Genomic DNA, 20,617 nt, shown 5'->3' with positions numbered 1-20,617 from the left:
GAGAGGCTTGGCCTGAATGAGCTCAGGAAAAAAAAAGACTGCTGCCAGCAAGTGCAGGGTCACGAACATTGAGTGATTTCCAGCCTCCATCGATATAACTATTCTTAGTGAGGGTTATGAAAAAAAGAGAAAAGGGTGCAGGGAGCTTTGTTTGAATGTGGGCTCCAAAGCGGACAGGCACTGTTATTCTTCATAGCCAAACAACTCTATTAGTTCTCCACTGTGATACTTTTCCTACCTGTGTCAGCAGGCCAGGTTGGATCTGCAGAGGCTGGGCACCAGGGGCCTGCGTCACTATGGGAACAGCATTCTCCATCCGCACAGAGTAACTGGTGTGCTTGGAAGGGGACGCCTGCAGCCCTGTGCGCAAATAAAGCACATGTACAGAGGATGTCAACAAATAGGTGCAGCACTGATAAACACTGCAAAATGAAGAGCGAGAGATCACTGTTTTATATGCACACGGATTTATGTGGATTCAACATATGTCAAAACTCTCTACTGTGTTCGGATATAGCAACAGTACCTGGGAAAAACAAAAAACAGTAGTCATGGCAATAGGCAATAGTACGAGAACAGTTCTAATAATGGATATTTTATAACCCATTCCACAAAAAGAATGAATAAAGAAACAGAATAATGCCTCGGAGCTTTCCCGCCCTCCCAGTTCAAACACAGAGGAGACAAAAGCGTGGTGAGTAAGCCTTGCACAAAGATATTACATTTCCTTTCAAATGATTAATTGCCTCATCAAGTTATCATTGAATCATTGTTTGTATGCCGCGATTGACTACCTGTGGGCTCAAAGCGACAAAACAAAACAGCAAAAATGCAAGAACAGGAGAACTGTCTGTGCATGGAGAATTTAAAAAGACTCCAGTGATGTAAATCTGGTACATTATTATTATTAAAAAAAAATACTGAATAGGTGAGTTCCATCTCTTATTAGTCAATATATTGAACATGTTAAAAACAAAACAAATAATAATAATAATTATATAATTATAACAAAGAGAAGCTAAATACTTTCAAGGTATACAATTATAAAAAATAAATTCTCAAATAGTTTCGGTCATGTTCAAAAGGGGCAAGAAGAAGGTTACAAATGTTTCTGGTCCTACCCCCCTCTAGCGTACATTGTTCATGAAAATAAAAGTTTAGGTCATCGTCATCAGCAACCGTGATATTTGATTCATTGTTTTAAACAAATCATTTCTTTGTACAAAACAACCAAAAACAAATAACTTTTACAACGACAAGAAATAGCAAGCAGGAGTTCACAGGTCCTGCTTATAACCATTCAGGATTTGGTTTCTAAATAGTTGTTTAGATAAAGTTGCACAGTATTTCAGCTCATCATTACAGTTATTCCACAGATGAACACCTATTGTTGTGATGCAATGAATTATCATGGTCTGTTCTGTTGCAACACACATTGCTGGTATTTGTTGCACAGATGACCATTAATCCCACTCTTCACACTAATGCAGGCAGGGGTGTCCAAACTTTTTTGACCGAGGGCCACATACAGAAAAACATACGAAGGGCTTGTCCACTCACTAGACTAGAGGTATTTTGCCTCATAAGTGAAGTTATAAGTTAGGAAAATCAATCAAATGTAGGTAAATGATGATTGTGAGTAGGGCCCTGACCAATTTGCCGCCCTAGGCAAGATTTTAGCTGGCGCCCCCCCCCCCCCCCCCCAAAATGCAGACACTCACTATGATTCGCGCGTGCACGGTTGTGGCAACAAAGATATTGACACAAGATGTATGCAACTGTATTTAGTTTCCAATCCATTTGAACATGATTTAAGTGGGGGGGGGACCTCACCTCCTCTAGGGGGGTCCGGGGGCATGCACCCCCGGGAAGACTTTTTTTTTTAATATTGAAGTTAAAAGCATCAATCTGGTGCACTTTGAGAGCACCAGATTGAATCTTTTTCTTTATGGATGTTTTACAAATCACTCCCCTTTCAAACTGTATTCTTGTTTATTAATAACAACTTTTTTGTACTGTCAGTATTTTATACCTGTTTTTCATCTATTCTCTTATTTTTTTATAACTATTATGATCATATAAAAGGTGTGCCTTTACCTCACTGAGCTGAGGTTATCAGAGCCTCTCAGTCTTTCAGGAAAGAGCTCTCTAAAGCTCTCCCCCCCGCGGCCGCTTACACAGTAAATTCCAATGTTAATAAAAACACACAGAAGCTGTGTACGTTTTTTGGGAGTTTGATTTATTTTAAATGAATACAAATACAAAATTAAAACCTATAATTGCACACTAAAACCATTATTTTAAAAAAAGAACAATTTCACATAAACCTCTGGTTTTTACTGGGACTGGTTCAACTTGATTTTGGGGGGGGGTGTGTGCCATAGTTTATGGGCGCTGTATGCAATATAGGCGTAGTTCTGTTAGTATAAGATAATAAGATGTACTTTGTTGATCCAAAATCGGGAAATTGTGTTGTTATGAAATAAAAAAAATAATATTTTTTTAATTTCTAACTTTTTATTTTTTTCAATTTTCGGCGCCCCCTATGGGTTGATGCGCCCTTAGCATTCGCCTATACTGCCTATGCCGAGGGCCGGCCCTGCTTGTGAGTGTTGGCAGCTCATCCCTTAAAACAGAATCCTCAGATTGATTATAATAAGGAGAAATAGGAAGGGTGTATTTCAAGCTTGCTAAGTAAACAATTTTTATTGGGCTTTTTTTTTATCAACAAGATATGTTAGAAAATGTTTCCAACTTTAATTGACTGAATTTATTTATAAAGTGGGCTTATTAACACATGAATACTATTGTGTAATATATATTTACATTTATATTTAAGAAGTACAATATAAGACAAGCACAAGTTTCATTTGTGGGCCTTATTCAATTATACTTTTTGAATTTGTTGTGGTCCGCGGGCCACATTTGGCCCCCGGGCCGTAGTTTGGACACCCCTGCTTTACACTAATGCGTACTGATTGGTCAGATCCTCTTACCTTGGAAGCCAGGTGGGCAGACGATGAGCGCCTGCTGGAAGGGGTCGGGCCGGGCGGTGCAGAGCTGAGGCCCCCCCGGCTGCAGGGGCATGCTCCTCTGGGCCACGGCCGCCATGGAGGCAGCAGAGGACTGGTAGAGTGCAGATTGGTAGTTTAGTATGGAGACATCAGGACTTGCAAAGGAAAGGGTGGCATTGTTGGTGGAGGAGGGAACCAGGTTGGTGGCCTAAAGGAATGATGGGATCAAAATAAAAATCATGAGAGTGGAGGTACTGATGGGAAATAACAGGGAAGTGGGGGTTCACCAAGGGGGGTGTTGAACAGCAGGCATGGTAAAGAACAGAAAGATAACAGTATTCTGAGAAAACAATGCAAATAAAGCATAAAGGTATCTGGGTGGGTGGGTTTTTGTTTGCATGTATGTTGGTATGAATGGGGATGCAATATTATTTATTCTTTGTGGTTCATTAATAATTGTATTTATTATTAGTGTTTCATATATATATATTTGATGTATTAAAAAAGTGAAGCAAGTGGAATGTTGTGTCATGTAGAAAATGTGTTTTCAAACCCCAACTTAAAATACAATTATACAAAAAATATAAAAAAACACATATAAAGATGCAATATTATTTGATGACAACCATTTTCTTCCACTTTGTAGTTCTTTAATTATTGTATTTATTATTAGTGTTTCATATATATATATATATATATTTGATGTAAGTTAATTTATTTTATAAACATTTTTTTGGAGCAAGTTAAATGTTGTGTCATGTAGAAAATGTGAATTGAAACCCCCACTCAAAAAAGATAACACATATAAAGATGCAGAACAAGCCTCGGATCAAGATAAGATAGGTGGAGGGGCATCCATCATTAATGGGAGCTAATGGAGGAATAAGGAAATTGGACTACTGATTTGAAAGCATCTTAAAATATGCACACTGTTGATTTGATTGATTAGAGGGAGGGAGAGAATGTGAGGAGAGATGCAATCAATGCTTAGAATAATCAACCGTCAATGAGCGAAATGCCAACGGTGCACATTTAGACTTCTGATCATCTTGTATCATTCATCAGCGTTTTTACTGGCAAACAAACTTCTTATTTAGATTATAATGATGACACTATACTGAGTATTACTCAAAGGCACATCATTCATTCAACCACACAGCAGCAATCAGTGTGTAAAGTCATAAAGAGATCATATTATAAGACCATTTAAATGTTACAGAATCATAATGAACCAAGATAACGAGCTGCAGCGAAACTTGACATTTAATGCCACGGCTTCACTATCTAGCCTCCAAATCAATACGCCTGACTGAGGTTATATTTCCCCTCAACTATCACTCGCTAATTATGTAAGCTTAGGTAACTGCTGCATGTCTTGACCAGTAATAAGACATACTCAGACAGCCTGGGAACATCCTGGAAACAAACAAATGCTTTTAAGAGGGACACCGTTTTCTCGTAAGTAGTATTTGCTCTACAAGACGCTGTCTAATTTTAGCCCTTTCATTAAGCGTACACAGGGGCGGAGGGAAACACAGAGACAGCGCTTTCATTTTTCATTTGCTCTCTTTAGCGTGTTCGATGAACACCAGGGGAGGGAACATAATCAATATGCCACTGTGGCATTCATCATAAACAAGCACGGAAGCAGCAAAACACACGGCAGAGATGCATTCCTGCCTTGCAAATGAATCGCGCTGAATAAATCACTAACATAAGTCTGTCTATATGCCCTGAGAGCCGGGCGCGGAAAAAGACAAGCCGAGGGAATGTTAATCCATTTAAATCACAGCAAGATGGGGGTTTTTGTCGCATGCTACACAGTGTGAGCCGGCTCGATATAGTTGGTGATAAAGAACTCTGTTTACTGAATAAGAGGGGCGGGAGGAGGGGAAGAGAGCGGGATTTGTAACCAAGCACAATCTGGAAAACCTTGCAACACGACGCTCCGTGATTCCGGCGTAAGCCAGCAGTCAGCAATTTCGATTCACAAGACCGTGCGGGAAAGAAAACGGTAAAGCACCACAGGCTCAACCCGAGGAAACGGGAGGAAAGAGGAGAAGACAGAGGAGGACAGGAGTGAGAGGAGGGGAAAAGAGAGGAAGCCTGGAGAAGGGATTCTTAAGGCCTGAAAGCCCCAGAATGCAAGGCAAGCAGGAAGTGGGGCTTGTCATGTGTGTAATCAGCACTTTGTGACAATCCCACAGGACCTGGGGCACAGACAGAAATGCAGGCAGACAGATATCCATGCACCAAGGCAGAAAGGCAGGCGAGTAAGAATGGAAACGTGCAGACAGACAGGAAAAAACATCCACTAAAGAAAAAGAACAAAGAAACAAACAGGCGCTCATGGGCTGCTGAGCTGGTAAACTACTGACAGTTGGGCGTTTAAAATACGATTATTTGGTTAAGACAGCATTTGACTGAGCGTGTAAGCAAGACGCATCTTTCCTATTGTTGCTCGAGGCTTTCAGCTTTAATTATCCATTGTGATACATATACACGATAAATATTCCACTTCTCATGTCTTTTTTTTCAATGGAAACGCCGTAAACCATAGTTAAATTAATTAGCATCTCGCAGCATAAAAGTTACCATCAGCATACTGATGAAGGAGGCGTTACCTGGCTGTGCACAGTGTTCAGCTGGTTGTTGAAGGTCATGGTGAGGTTGGTGGAGGTGCTGGGGGCCAGGTGGGTGATAAAGGGCGTCTTGCTCTGGTTGACCGCGTCGTACATGTTGACGCGACGCTTACAGATCTCCATGTTTTGGAAGCACGACTTCACACTGTACAGAGAGGGAGACAGAATGAGTGCTGCGACAGTGTCATAATCAGAGGTGGGAACATAGGCGGCGCGTGAGGCTCAGGTTTGGGAAGGCTAAATCACTTTTTTTACCTGACGCTGCCCACCTCCGGCGTCTATAGAAAAGAGATCAACTCAGTGAAAGCACCGCCTGCTGATCAGAGCTCAGTGTGCGGAGTTTAAATCTATCAAGTCATATTACAGGATAAAGGAAATACTGTTTAAACTGCAGTATGCAGAGAAGACGCCGACGTGTCGCACTTATCATTCATATCACATATCGATCATATAATATCATAATATATCATATAGCCTATTTCCTTATCTGAGTCAGTTTCTCGAGCCGTATCTGGCCGTGCAATACTTACAGTGTCACATACTGTATGCAGAAGTATTATTTTAAGCAACACATTAAGTTGACGAAACACTCGAGACAAATGTAATTAAAGTCAGATCCACTCGTGGCAGTGATATCATAAAACTGTTACGCTTTCAAACACTCAGTAGTTTATTTATTTTTTAACCAGTTGTTCTATATTCACTCTATACTATGTGGATTGTATCCTGGATTATATGTTTAAGTCATGGATGTTTAAAGTTCATATTTGTCTAATATTAGTTTACTTTTCATTAATGAAGTGTGACGCTGCGCTGTCAGTACACTTGTCCCTGTTTGTGATTGGTCAAATGTAGCTAACCCCGCCCCTTTCACGTGAACGCGCTCTCAGCTGGAGAGAGAAACCCTGGCTTGATTTACCGAGTTGATAATAACCAGCGTCGTATGACCGCTTAGCGAGATCTCGTTTATTAGGGTTAGTTAAGATAACTCAAGCATATCCAGGGTCTGTTGAACTAGCTTCGTAGTAGGCCTACAGGGCACAGGTGGCTGCATAGCAGCGCTAATGTCAAAGACACAAACATTATACATTATATTTTTATTTTACCAGGATGCAGTGACAAAAATATTTGGGAAGGCTTAGCCTTCCCGAGCCCATACTTCTTTACTTTTACTCGAGTAAAGAAGTTTAGTCGGTATTTTTAAACACGAGTATCTGTACTTCTGGATGTGTGTACTTTTGCCATCTCTGGTCAAAATTCACAGTTCAAATGATTAATAAACAAACAAGCGGCACGTACTGTGTGCTGTGGGGGAAATCGAGGAGGTGCGTCATGGTGACAAAGGGGTGGTTGAGCGTTTCGATAGGAGTGATCCTCTTGTCCGCGTCGATGGTCAGCATCTTGGTTAACAAGTCGATGAACTCCCTCCTGTCGGCCTTCTCCGCCAGCATTTCGCTCCCCTCAAGGTCCGACGTCATGTTCACCTGAAACAGACACAAGCATCTTAGCATAATGACCCATTCAAGGTCTCTAATGTGTTGAGAAATAATTCCCCCACAGCTCATTCCCATAGAGAGGCCTATTAATCAGTTAGGGTGCCAGTGTGAGTGTCACAGGGCCCAGTGATAACCTGGCACCTTAGTGACATTTTAAACATTTGCACTGGTATTTATAGTGCCACTTGAAATATCTCCTGGCGCCTTCGTCGAGATTTTTATCTATTCCTGAGATGCGAAAACAAACAAAAAACATGGACGCAATAAATGCTGCCCTTGGCTAAGTTCACAAAGGACCATTTTGTGAGAGCCTCAGAGAAAAGCTGACATGAGACAACCATAATATATTTTGAAGAGGTTCTGGGAAGCTGCCTTGGAACATATCTGTATTAGACATTGCAGCTAAGGATGTGGATAAATACTGGGCACAGCAGCAGATTTCTCTTATGAAAAGCTACAAAACTGTTGGTTTTTTATTTGAGCAGGGTTTACTTATACATGTGGAGTAAAGAATGAAGGGATTGGGACAAGGTCGTGATATAGCTACTGTAGTATGAGTTTGAGCAAACAAGTAGTCGCAACAGAAAGGAAGCCATGTTTATTGTGACTGCCATGCAGCGGGAGCAGGCCTGTTTTTAATAAAGACGCAGCGCTTATCTGTAGGCCTGCTCCAGGGGCTATCAGATGTGCTGCCAGTCAACACCGCAAATCTGATTCAATTATCTTCCTCTATGCAGGTTATTCAGGCTCTGTAGCCATTCCTCTCTGCTTGCCACCTCCGCTGGCTGTGATAAAGGAATAATGTACGGAGTGAGGTGAGAAATAATCACATCGTCCTCTGCTAGTGGAAGAGATGACTTTGGGAAATGTACACAGTTTGGTTGGCACATGCATAGCATTTGGGAGGCGTGCCACAATAACCCAGGCTGAATAAGAAGTAGCCCCATAATTTTCCTATCATCCATTTAATTAAGATATATGAATATACTAGATAGGAAATTCATGTCCCGTGCTTCATTTTCTCTCAATAACAGCAACATTTGACATTTTCTAATCTTGGCTTGAAATTAAAACGGTCACTAAGACAAGAGGCTTCGAATAACATGGTCAGCCTTGCGTGCCTTGCATGTCAACGGCTGTTTATGGAGCCACATCTGTGCCGTGGGGAGCGCTGACATGCCACTCTGGAGTAAGGGCAGGCATGGCAGATGTCGAGCAGTGAGACAGATCGGGCTACGCCTCGGGAGATGAGGGCTATGCAGGCAGGATGCAGGCCTGTCTCCTGCACAACAATATGACGTGTGCAATAAACTCGACTTTTCAGCAGGAAGAGAAGTAGAAGAGAGGAAAAGTGCATTTTTAAGTGCATGTAATAAAAGAAAGATAAGGTGCTGCTCCTCCTGCCGTGCCTTCACTCCTATCAACAGAGATATTGAAGGATTGCAGATCAAAGTGAATCATTTTCCAAGCAGCCGTCTACACCAGGCCTGCAGCGGGGTCCTGCATTTGCTCTAAGTTAGTCTCTGATTTACTCAAATTAGATATACTTGTGACTAAAGCCTCCCCACATTTTGAGAGGAGGTTCATTATCTGTTCCTGGCACCCAGCCTCTGTGTCTTTCAGGGCTTTCAGCTACATCATCCATTATACACGCGGAGACAGATGTCCACAATGCTGACTTGTTTATACGGTCGGGATGGTGAGATAGGGCAAAATAGACAGTTTTCTCCCACATTAGGCTTTTGCAGCTCTGCTATGTGTTTTCGTATGGAGTCTGGCTGCAGCGAGGAAGATGGGACTCGGTGCTTGAAGCGTAGGAGACAGAGATGACCCAGGGGATATTATACCGGTGCAGGTTGGTTTCATTAAAGTCTGTGCTGCCTGTGTGTGTGTGCTAACTGTAAACGCAACAAGCCCAGGCAGCGATGCTATCTTGTCCCAGCCGACAGCATGTTATTCCAGACAGGCCTGACAACGGCCCTGGGCGCTACTGGACAACCATAATTATCTCCATCACTTAAGTCTCTCCCTCCACTGTGTATCCACATGGACAGGCCTGGTTGCATATGACCATATTCCAAAAGAAGTAATTAACCTGCTTAGCTCTGATCTCTTGGTGCGTCATTATCAGAGGTATGATCGAGGTGCACGATGACAAGAGAGTACTGTCACAGATTTCGAAAAAGCCCTGGGAAAAAAACATTGTAATTTTCCATCACCGTCGCCATATCTGCCAGCAGGACCAGTATTTGGTTGACAAAACAAGACTCGCTATCATCTCCCCTGTCAGCCACGTCCTATCAAAATGTCATGGCTACCTGTGAACTTTCCCACCGTTGTGGAGAGATGAATTCAAACAGAGTCATAGAGGAAAGTGACATTACATGTAGCCGTGTTCGTGAGATATTTTCCGTATAAAAGTGTGCTATATAGGGCACTCTCAGTGGTTCTCAAAGTGGGGTCAGGGGCACTCTGCCATGGACTCTGGGAAAAGTTTTCATAACAATTCAGAAAAGGCTTCATTGCACACATGTTTTTTGTAAATGTTTGAGTCTAAAAAACTTAACAACTTAACTTATCCTATAAATTGTATATTATTTCAAATACTTTAATGAGAAACTGTGTTAATGTATGCACTAAGACAAAAACACTTATTTTGACATTATTGTAAACTTAAATACATTTTAAATTAGTCTATATTTGTCTATTAAATGTTCTTTTGGTACAGTGTTACTTGCAGCTATATTAATTAATGTAAGTGCATTGTTTTATGGGTATTCTGTGTTGAAATAGTTCACATATTTTGACTACATCAGATCTAATATCTTTCTATCACATTTCTATTGTGTTCTTTCACATAAACAAGAAGGTGTAAGAGTAAGGGGTCTTTGGCAATTAAAAAACCTCACTTCTAAACAAACAGATTCCCAGAGGTGACATGCAGGGCTGTAGGGAGAGAGGAGCTAAACAGCTGAGTCATGAAGACACAATATGGTGCTGGTCCCACTGAGCTGATCTAAGAAACTGGGGATGTGTGTGTTTCTGTGTTAAGAAAGGGTGGGGGGTAAATCATTTTGTACAGTTGCCCTCTTCATGTACTATAAACGTACAAACTGAAGACCTAGCCACAACACTCACTCCAGCATGAAAAAGAAAAGCAAACTTTACATCGACGTTAACCACCCTCACCACATGTTCGGCTCAAATGTCTGTCTGTAACTTATTAGACAGCAGTGGAGCAAAAATGAAGAGAAGCCAGAGGCAGAGTTGAGGAGGAGTTTCAGTGAACAGCTGCTTTCATTTCACCCTGTAAAGTTCCATATAGGAGCCGAGCTACGACGCATCTGGAGATCAGACCTTGGCAGGATAAATAGTTTAAAGGGTTTCAAATATTTGATAGATAATTCTCGGGATGTGATGGATCAAACCAGCCCTGAGAAGACCAAGCAGTGGAGCTTCAATTGCCAGAACAGGTGTATTTGATTCAAGCAAAAGACAAATATTGTACAAATCGTGGGGAAAAAAGAGTAATGCTCTCTGAATTAGCATACCTGCGCCATATCATCCAAGCAGTTGAAGATGTACTTGCGAGCCTCCTTGGACTTGATCCCCGTTTCACCCTCGTGGTCCTCTTGAATCTGCGGGAGACAAGAAGCAGATGTTCCTCTCAAATCACACTTCCCCTCTGGAAACGCACTATTTACATTTGGCTCATTACAGCCTCTTGTTGGTGATATGCAGCAGGACTCCGCTTGCCCTCTGAGCAACCCTGGGGTAGCACACAAACACTCATCTAGCAGCCGGGGGGACGGCATGCAGAGGCACACACTACATCACTGAGACAATATACAACATATAAACTTCACTCCACACGCGTGTTTCAAACACCTGGACACGCGTTAAAGTAAACTGTGTGAAAGTGCACGGACCAGTATAAACACATGCGATCATTCTTTTTCAAAGGATTTTCAAATGTACACAAAACTAATCTGTGTTGACTATAGAAACCTCCTGACTGAACACATGATATTTTTTAATTACAGTCAGCAAAGACATGCAGCTGCCATTACGTGGAAACATATGGCAAGGTCGAATTAAAGCTGAGCAATCACTCTTCAGAGTGGAAAAGAGTGGTCAGGATGGCTTCATGTTTAATTTTCCACATGCCAAAGACAGAGACGTTACAGCAGCGGTGTCAAGAAGAGATAATAATCTGTCCCTGTGTCAGTTCTGCTGTCAGCTCATATCTTCTGTAACTCATGACCCCCTTATTAAAGAACAATGTGTTTTAAAAAGGACTTTCTATCCATAAGGTCATACTTTTTTCACAGAGAAATTCTTAAAGGGACAGTTCAATCAAAAATCAAAAATATATATTTTCCTTTTTACCTGTAGGGCTATATATCAATCATAATAGTTGTATTACCTTTTTGTAAGCAGTTTCAAGTAGGGAATATTCTCCCTCTACTTAACTAAACCTGTATCAACGCACATCAAGCTAGCTAGCTAAATAACTTTACAGCTCTGCCAAGGAGGATTGCATTAATATTTGAACCTCACGCTTTCATTAGCACAAGCCTCTAGGCATTGAGTTAATGTACGCTTCCTTATTAATAGGTGGTCAGTTGGCAGGTGTTTTAAGGCAGAAAGAAAATACTTCCTACATGTAACTGCGCACAACAACGTCTGTGTTTTATCTTGAGTAACCGGGTCATGATTTCTGTAAAGAGATATTGCTTTTGTGTTTTTCAAATGTATTTTTTGAGCACCACGAGCTGAATGCCATCTAGTCTAATTATATTCTAAAGAAAGCAGACTTTTCATATATCCCCAGCACTCACACAAAACAAACTAGATTAGTAAATAGCACTACAATTAGGAGAAATAAATGTATTTCGGATTAGGTGTGAACTGTCCCTTTAAAATTGCATGCAAAGGCTTCACAACATTTACTTGACAACTGCCTATGTGCAGCTGACTTAAGGGCATGTACACTATGTACTCTATGTTGCTTTATGTCTTCATTTCAAGGCCCTTATCATCATCATCATCATCATCATCATCATCATCATCATCATCATCATCATCATCATCATCATCATCAGTGTTGTCAGTTTGGTATGTCACTGGGATTCATGAAAAAACTAAGGCACTCGTCTCTTCTCCTAGACACAATATAACATCACTCTAGAGCTGGATTAGTATTTTTGTGTAATTCAATCCAAAACTTAGTAACAAAAGTTAAACTTGAGTTAATGAGGGTAAAAAAGTAAAAAAGTGGACCTGCTAACCGAGTGGCCCACATGGAGGGACATTGGGAAGAGTTAGAGCAGACACCCTGGGAGCTGGATTCGTCCGGCAGGGCTTCCATTTGCTAAATCCTCAGATAAATGTTTCCTTCATTACCCTCTGACTTTGCTTATAACCAGGGTCATCAAATCTCCTGCTCTTTAAAGGATGTTTTTGATGCTACCTGGAAGTAATTGCTTTCTTAGTGTCTATCATTCAAGCCGTACCTTAAGTCTCCAGAGAGGATAGGTGGAGTCGGGGTCTCTGTTGAAGAACCTGGTGGTCTTCGTCCCCGCACTCAACAGATACTCCGCAGGCAGACCCTGTGTCTGTGAGATGTATCGGATCTGCAAAACAGTAGATGAAACAATGTAATTTGAGACTTTTCCCCTCATATGCATGATTGAACCATTAGGAGCATTAAATTAAGGAGCATGGTTATTCTTCCCAGTGACAAAAAGAGATAAACTTTAGGATGGAGGCTTTTCTGGCAGATTGAAAATCTAGGCTGACATTAACTACTCCAGACTTATCCGGCAGCAATATGCACAGCACCCAAACATGACCTCAGCTGAAGAGTTTAAGATTGATTTGAGACTTGTAAATGAGACACTTTGTGTAGTTTTTTGGGAAAAAATCAGGCGAGCTTGTTCAGTGATGAAGCACAACTTGCTCAAGGTTTTCCCACCGAGCCTCATCTGACTGATAGAGAAGGGGGAACGCGGCGATGTCTTGCTCTGGAGCACAGGGGCTGCGCTAATTGGACAAGTGGCTCTGTGGCATCTGTTCAGATAAACATGGAGGCTGCGCAAGAATCATCAGGGCCTGTCAGGGGGATTCAGAGAAGCATCCCACCCTCCCAAACACACTCGTGAGTGCACACTTGCGAGGAGAGAACACACACATGAACACAAGTGACCGTGAAGGAAGCGGTTTGGAGGAACAAGCTGCAATCGTATGTTACCTGATCGTACTCTGAGGCTCCGGGGTAGAGGGGCCATCCCAGGAAGAGCTCCGCTATCACACAGCCCAGGGACCACATGTCTATGGCCTCAAAGAACGGCAGGCCCAGGATGATCTCTGGAGCCCTGAGGATACACAAAACGCACAAAATGGTTAGAAATCTCACATAAACTGATGTGGTGGTGGAATGTAACGAAGTGCATTTACTCAAGAATTGTACTTTCAATATATTTGTACTTCATTTTTTATTTATTCTCCTATGTTTAAAAAGAGGAATAATGTACATTTCACTACATCTATTTTACACGTCTTATACAAACAACACTTAACGAACAACGATATATATTAACCAGGTGTTTTAGCTCACATTTTCACCTGTTGAAATAAAAATAAAGATTTCCAAAATTCTCAAAACTTGTATTCACAAATGTGTTTAATTCTTTGCTTAGTGTGTCAAATGTGACTGACAAAGACATACAAAAATGAGACATACTTTTATAACTGCCATAACATTTCCAATTTCAATATAAGTCCTATGCTCAAAGGCCTGGAGCTTTTTTTCATACTTTCTATAAGATCAAAAGCCTAAATAATCTTGTTGTATATGTAGGAGTGAGCTGGAAAATGTAGACAAGTTTTAAGCAACATTCCTGAACCCAAAGCGATACAATTAGACAACATACACAAGAAAGTACACATTGTGCTTTAACACACTTTTCTAGTTTCACTCCAAGACAGACAATCACTCAATCCATTCATCTCCAATGTCTGAAGGCTGTTGTGTTATCTTAATATTGATCTCTCAGTGTAGCCTTGTGGGGTCTTCCATTTTCACATCACTTGTTCAGGCAGTTTTCAAGGTGTCACACTGCAGATGAGTGATTGATAAGCACGCAGGAGCACCAATCATTGAGCCCCATCTCTGGTATTTAGACAAGGGGACTGTGGGGAGGCAGAGGGGTATGTTTACCGAGTTTCACGACCCAGGGCCACAAAGCAATGTGGAAGCAATTAAGCCATGAAAATAAAACCAATGTAAATATTCTGTAGGGCATGCAATGAGCTCCATCCTGCCTTTGAGTTAATAATATCCCAGTCAAACACACACATACGTGCAGGGCAGTGAGAGGACATGAAGAGACCATTTCAATGGAAAATGACATAAATATCTATAATTTGAAGAAAAAATATGAAATATTGCTTCAGTTATTTGAGCAGCACTGCAGTCCAAGACAATTGCAGACACTCATTCAACATATTTTATATCCTGTCAGAAAGACTAATACGCTTCTGGTGAGCTCACATCTCTGATGGGGCTTAAAATAACCAAGAACACAGTGACTTTGCTCTCCAACGATGCAAAGCACTTTCATGAGGTTTTCTGGCTGTCGTCACAATTTGGTTCCCGTTAATTTGAAATTTGAAATGTTGTCACCTATAGCCAGGGGCGCCGCCAGGGATTCTGGGCCCCATGAAAAGATAATCACATTGGTTACTTAAACTTTTTTTTCTTAATGTTCTAAAATGGTTTGGGCCCCTGTCAGTCACGGGCCCTTAGAATCGTCCTAACTTTTCACCCCCTTACCTGCCTATAGCTGCAAATAATTGGTATAGCCCTCTATCTATAACTTTAACCTAGATTGAACCATTGCAACTGAGATCATTCTCTTTCTGTTAATAACATGTCTACAGCACACAGGATCTTAAAGCTGATCTTGGGAAAGTTTCTCATTCATGGCCGAGTTCACTATGATTGGCGTGACCATGGTAACGAGGCTAGCGCTCCCCCTTAAGCCTGGACGGGCTCTGGCAGGGTTTCTGGTCACAGCGAGAGAAACGAAGGGGCCTGGCGTCGATCCCGCTGGAACTGTAGGTACCATGGGAAACAGAGAATGTGGAAAACAGCATGAGGGGACGCTATAGGACTTTATATGCCTGTAGGGGGGGCCATGAGTGAGCGCTCTGAGGGCTTGGAGGAGAATGAATGAACATACTTCGCATACTTAAAAGCTAATTTCCAACTGTAGCTCCCTGCCCTCTATTCACTGCTCCCTGACAAAAAAAGAAAAGCGAAAGAGGGCACCGAGTATTATAGAAAAGCAGAAAACGATAGAGGATGATATTCTGCGTAAAAAAGTGGAAGAGAGTTCAAGAGCTCAGTGAAGAGCTCCTGTCACAGAAGGTGGTTATTGGGGTCTCGAGGGCAGCAGGTTGAACAGACACCAAGACAACACTCTAGCAACAGTATCGTAGGGCACCATTACACACCAATACAAAGACACCTTCACACACAATGAGCCGAGACGTCTATCACGAGCCTGCCAAAGAGGGATAAAGGAGTCTGCTAGGAGGTGATAACAGCGGGAACAGTGAGGTCTGATGAAGGTAGGAGAGACAAGAGATGGACACCAAGACTGAGGTCAGCATGATCCCCTCTAACAGCCTGTTAGAATGGCTGGAGATTCACAGCAGATGTCACATGTGACACAGTGAGGCAAGAGCACTGGGAATATTTTAAGTTAAAACTTCCAGAAGGTTGTGTGCCCCTTTTAATTTCAGCAAGAGACTCGCTCAATCAAACTTTTGGTAGCCAGCACAAGTTCATTAACACACTTAACTTTCCTGTAATCCAGCATTGCTTTTTAGTCAAAAGTCAATTTAAATGGGCCCTATAATGCTTTTCACTTTCCTGTATTGTGTTATATAGGATTGTGTGCATGTTAATTGGTCTGCAAAGGCTACAATTCCAAAGTTCCCTCCAGAGGGAATTTCTCTCCCACTGCCTGAAACACTTCGATTACGGCCCGTCCACACAGCGGCGTGCCTTGAAGCTTGCCGGTGGGCGTGTCTGAAACTCAACCAACAACCAATCACATGAATCTCCCGCCCCGGACACACAAGCACGCGTTTTGATTGGCTGGCGCTTCCGTCGAAGCTTCAAAAGTAGAACATTGCTCAACTTTTGCAGCGAGCAACGCTCCCACAATGCAGTTTGGCGAAACGTGACGTCACCCCATTCAAAGTGAACGGGCAGAAGCGTTGAAGCTTCAACGCACGCCGCCGTGTGGACGGGCCGTTAGACTCCTTTGTTTACTTCTGTAACATAGTGACATGACCACATCACCCTCAAGCTTCTATTGGCTAGAAAAGAGGTGCTGCAGAACAGGTAGTATGAGAAAAATAAAGGGCTTTTTGAACATGAAAGCATGTAAAAATGTCACAGTAGAGGAACAAAATACATTTACTAAACCTGAACATTTGCGTAATAGGGCCCCTTTAAAGTTCTTAGTAACTGGAGTCAAATCACTCACAACACAACAAAAGACAAAATCTCCTTTATATCGACTGAACGATAGACAGAGGTTTGTGTTCTATTTATATATTCAAATATCAGTGTTTGTACTTTCAACTCTTTGCATATCATGCCGCCTGAGCTTAAGTTGATAATAGAAACCAGCAGCACTCAATCACCCTGTAACAGATATTGTGTTTTAAAGTATAATGAAACCAATACAGTGCGGCAGTGCAGCAGTTCTGTGTTCCATTTGTCAACTAAATAGGATTCATTACGACACAAAACACTTACAGTATATCCCCTTTGTTTGTGAGGGTGAGTTCTCCAAAAACATAATTTGACTTTGAGAAAGGCACATTATATATAAGGGAATTGCAAGTTGCAAAAAGCGAAGGGTGTTCTAACAACATGAGGTTTTTTTCTTTTTGATTGGGTTGCAAGGAAATTCTTCCCATCAGAACGCATTGTGGAGATGAAAGCCACAGGAAACCCTTTCATGAGATGTTCCTCCAGATCACTGTGACTCCAACGAACACATGCGGATCCAAAGACCTTCAACTTTCCCTCTTTCTTTTTTTCCTTTTACCAAGACACTGAACTAAGTCACTTCAAACAACAGTCCCCATCATGGCATGTAACTCATACTCACCGACAGGCGAGACTGAATAACTGTGCCTCATTTGATGTCAAAGAAAGGTGGCATTCATAACAGCCAACTTCAACAAAATGTGCTTTCATTAGAGACAAATTAGTGCACGGCCTTCAGCTTTAGAGCCATATTTCTATGCATGTGTGTATAGCTCTGTGCCACTTTGCCCTTGAGTGTGATGGAGAGATTTGCTAGCCTAGTGTTGATGTTATGCTTGGATCCGTTTCAGCCTGAACCTTCCTGGGTTATGCTCCAGTGCTCTACTTAGGCTGTTCTCATGGCTCTTCTGCCTCTCACAGAAAGATCCTCCCGTTCAGCGAAAGACAGAGAGAGAGCAAGAGAAAAGGGAAGGTAAGGGAGGAAGAAAGGGAGAGGTGGTGCTCATGACATGAAACCACAAATGCAAATCTGGCCCTACCAACGCACCGCTGCCATCGCATGCAAAGCACCTCACAGCTGCTGCTGATGCAGACCTTTCACTGGCAGTGATAAACAGCACGCACAACTGCACAGCTCACAGACCTCGCTCCTTTTCCTGCCCTTTTTCCTCTCTAAAGTAGCAGACGATATGAGATTGGCAATTTATGCAGATCGGACCATTTATATTTTGTATGCTAAACTGGATGCAACAGTTTGTTTCTATTAAAGGTTAAGGACTGTGAATGAGCAGCCAGGTGTTTTAGTGGTTGGCTTTTTGGTTAACAGATTTCTGGAGTGTTTATAAAGCACGCCTTACTCTAAGCCAATAGGAAATTGTGTTTTTAACATGTCTAAGTATCATCTGATTGTTTACACAGCACACAGGTAGATTCCCGTCGTATTAAAATATAAAGAGCAAAAGCCGCACTGAAGAATGTTCTCTATGGAAAATGTGTTTTTTACACTTTTGTCCTGACTGGCTTAGGCAATAGTTCAAGTGGTTCATCCAATTACCTGCCAAGCATTTTTTGAAAGTGCTTGCCCTTCAACCAACAGTTTCCAATGGCAGCTTCTTGGATGGCTCTGTGTAACAAACCATCCGGCAGTGTCAGGTAATAAAATATCAACAGTTACCATAAATATGAACCACATGGTGGAGCTGGAGGAAAGATCATGAGCAATCCACACTTCTCAACTACTTTCCGGCCACCTGGTAATCTCTACAATTTGAGGTGCATGGACACACCATCTGAGAGTGCTGCATTCAGCTGAGAGTGCCAATGTATTACCCTTTAAGCTGCACCCCCCATCTAGCTCATCTCCAGTTGGCATGGCTACCACATGAGCACCTCTCGGTTAGTGGTTAGCTTCTCGCTGCAGACCAAATACAGTACAGACGGTGTGCAAACCACCGGCTAGCCAGAGGCTCAATGGGGACCCAACTGCATGAGAGGCCTCAGTGTTCGGGCTAGTGGCTCTGACAGAACTGGCCCTTGACAAAAGAAAGAGGGAGGGTGAGATGGGTAGAGAGATGAGGGAGAGAGGGAGGGAGGGAGAGTCTGCATGCTGACATCCTCCCAGCTGGCCTGGTCATTGATGAGCCCCAGTCCCCTTGGGAGCCAGAGATGGCACGACTCATGAATGGAGCCTTTCTTCTGCCACCCTAGCCCACCCCATCACCTCAGCCCCTTCACCCCGCTGCCAGCACGGCCAACCCCAACACCTCACCCAGCCTCACCATCCACCCCCTCTGCCAGTAAAACCTCCTTCATACCCTTCAAACTGGGGCGCAGAGTCCAGGCTCGCGCTCCCTCCCCGCCCTCTGCTCTGTTGAACCGTGCCTGCGCTTGGCTGACACAACCAACACACACACACACACACACACACACACACACACACACACACACACACACACACACACACACACACACACACACACACACACACACACACACACACACACACACACACACACACACACACACACACACATGTGTGCATGTCAGGATGTATCCATCAGGCTGACCTTCCCTTAGCTTGGCTCCAGATGGGAGACTGATAGATCCCTGGAACCCTGCAGCATTGACACAGATATAAATACACAACACACACACACACACACACACACACACACACACACACACACACACACACACACACACACACACACACACACACACACACACACACACACACACACACACACACACACACACACACACACACACAGGTCAGCCAATCAATAGCAACGGGTCACTTTTTCTGTTTCTTCATCATTAGCCATATGCAACTATCTTTTATTCAATAACCAGGCAGGCTTTTAAACAAAAGACCAGCATGTATACTGGAGGTAAGTACAACCTTGTTGAGGGCCCTGTTATGACAGCTAGTTGGTTTGGGAGTGAGATAACTGTCCAGTGCTAAAAGGAAAAAGCACTTCATGAGAAAAAGAGCCCATCATTAACATTTCTCCACTCTATCTCCTTCCATCTTCCATTCCTTTCCTCACTTTTCTTTGCCTCTTCCCCTCTCTCCATACCAGTCTTTGCCCCTGCCTAATGTAAAAGGCTCTGTCTGGTGCTGGTGAATGACTCCCGTCCTCCCCGGGGAAAGTCATCTACATATGCATGCCCTCAAAAGTTCCTCCGCAGCCTCTTTGAAGACGAACCATAAAGAAACACTTTTCTAGATATATTGCATGGTGGTCGCTGACTGTGAAATCAATGTGCATAGCTTCATCCCCTACCGCGCACCTGTGGCTCTCTGGATCCCGCCCCAGTCCAAAACACACTCACACACACATACATGTACAGTTTACCTTTCCACAGCTCCACCCGCTCTCATTATATCTAAAATTGACGCACAGCACACAAGGCAGGCATGGCAGTGCTCATGTAAATGCATATTTATGTAGGCTGTAGATGCATTTAAATGTAGAGACTGGGAGTTTCAGGTGGTTCAGGACCGGAAAGGAGGAGGGAGATATCTAGACAAGGTACACTTTTTCACAGAGTCCTTGAGAAATGTTGTCTCACTCCCTTAGGGGCAACATTCCTGGAGTTCATGGTCGTGAAAACAGTCCTCCCTCTCTCTTTTTTTCCTTCGCTCTCAGAGAAAGGCACATTGTAAGCGCTGACGGGGCTGTCACTGTTTTACCTGTTAAAGTATTAGCATTCCCTGTGGTTCCAGTAATGCATTAAAACAAGGCACGTGAAAGCCTATGGAAAGAAAGGAGGGAGAATGTTTTATGCAGAGGAAGAAGTAATTGGTCACTGGGACTCTTAGAATAATGCACAAAGCAACTGGGAAACTTGCAGACACTTTATTAGCAACTTATCCTCAACAAAATG

The 20,617-nt window shown here is 42.6% G+C and overlaps 1 protein-coding gene across 3 annotated transcripts in view; it reads right to left on the bottom strand.

The window, feature by feature from the left end:
- The window catches only part of hipk2 (homeodomain interacting protein kinase 2), a 79,099-nt gene that overhangs the window by 12,907 nt on the left and 45,575 nt on the right, over positions 1–20,617 (bottom strand). For all 3 annotated transcript variants that reach the window (XM_034223292.1, XM_034223294.1, XM_034223293.1), the window contains exons 3-9: positions 13,406–13,529; positions 12,669–12,788; positions 10,704–10,790; positions 6,956–7,140; positions 5,639–5,801; positions 2,997–3,222; positions 239–360 (exon numbers count right to left, since the gene is read on the bottom strand). In XM_034223292.1, coding sequence (XP_034079183.1) covers positions 239–360; positions 2,997–3,222; positions 5,639–5,801; positions 6,956–7,140; positions 10,704–10,790; positions 12,669–12,788; positions 13,406–13,529 — 1,027 coding nt within the window. The remainder of the gene's footprint in view (positions 1–238; positions 361–2,996; positions 3,223–5,638; positions 5,802–6,955; positions 7,141–10,703; positions 10,791–12,668; positions 12,789–13,405; positions 13,530–20,617) is intronic.

The sequence above is a fragment of the Gymnodraco acuticeps genome, unplaced genomic scaffold (assembly GCF_902827175.1).
Source record: "Gymnodraco acuticeps unplaced genomic scaffold, fGymAcu1.1, whole genome shotgun sequence".
Classification (NCBI taxonomy): domain Eukaryota; kingdom Metazoa; phylum Chordata; class Actinopteri; order Perciformes; family Bathydraconidae; genus Gymnodraco; species Gymnodraco acuticeps.
This window is presented reverse-complemented; position numbering and strand designations above follow the sequence as displayed.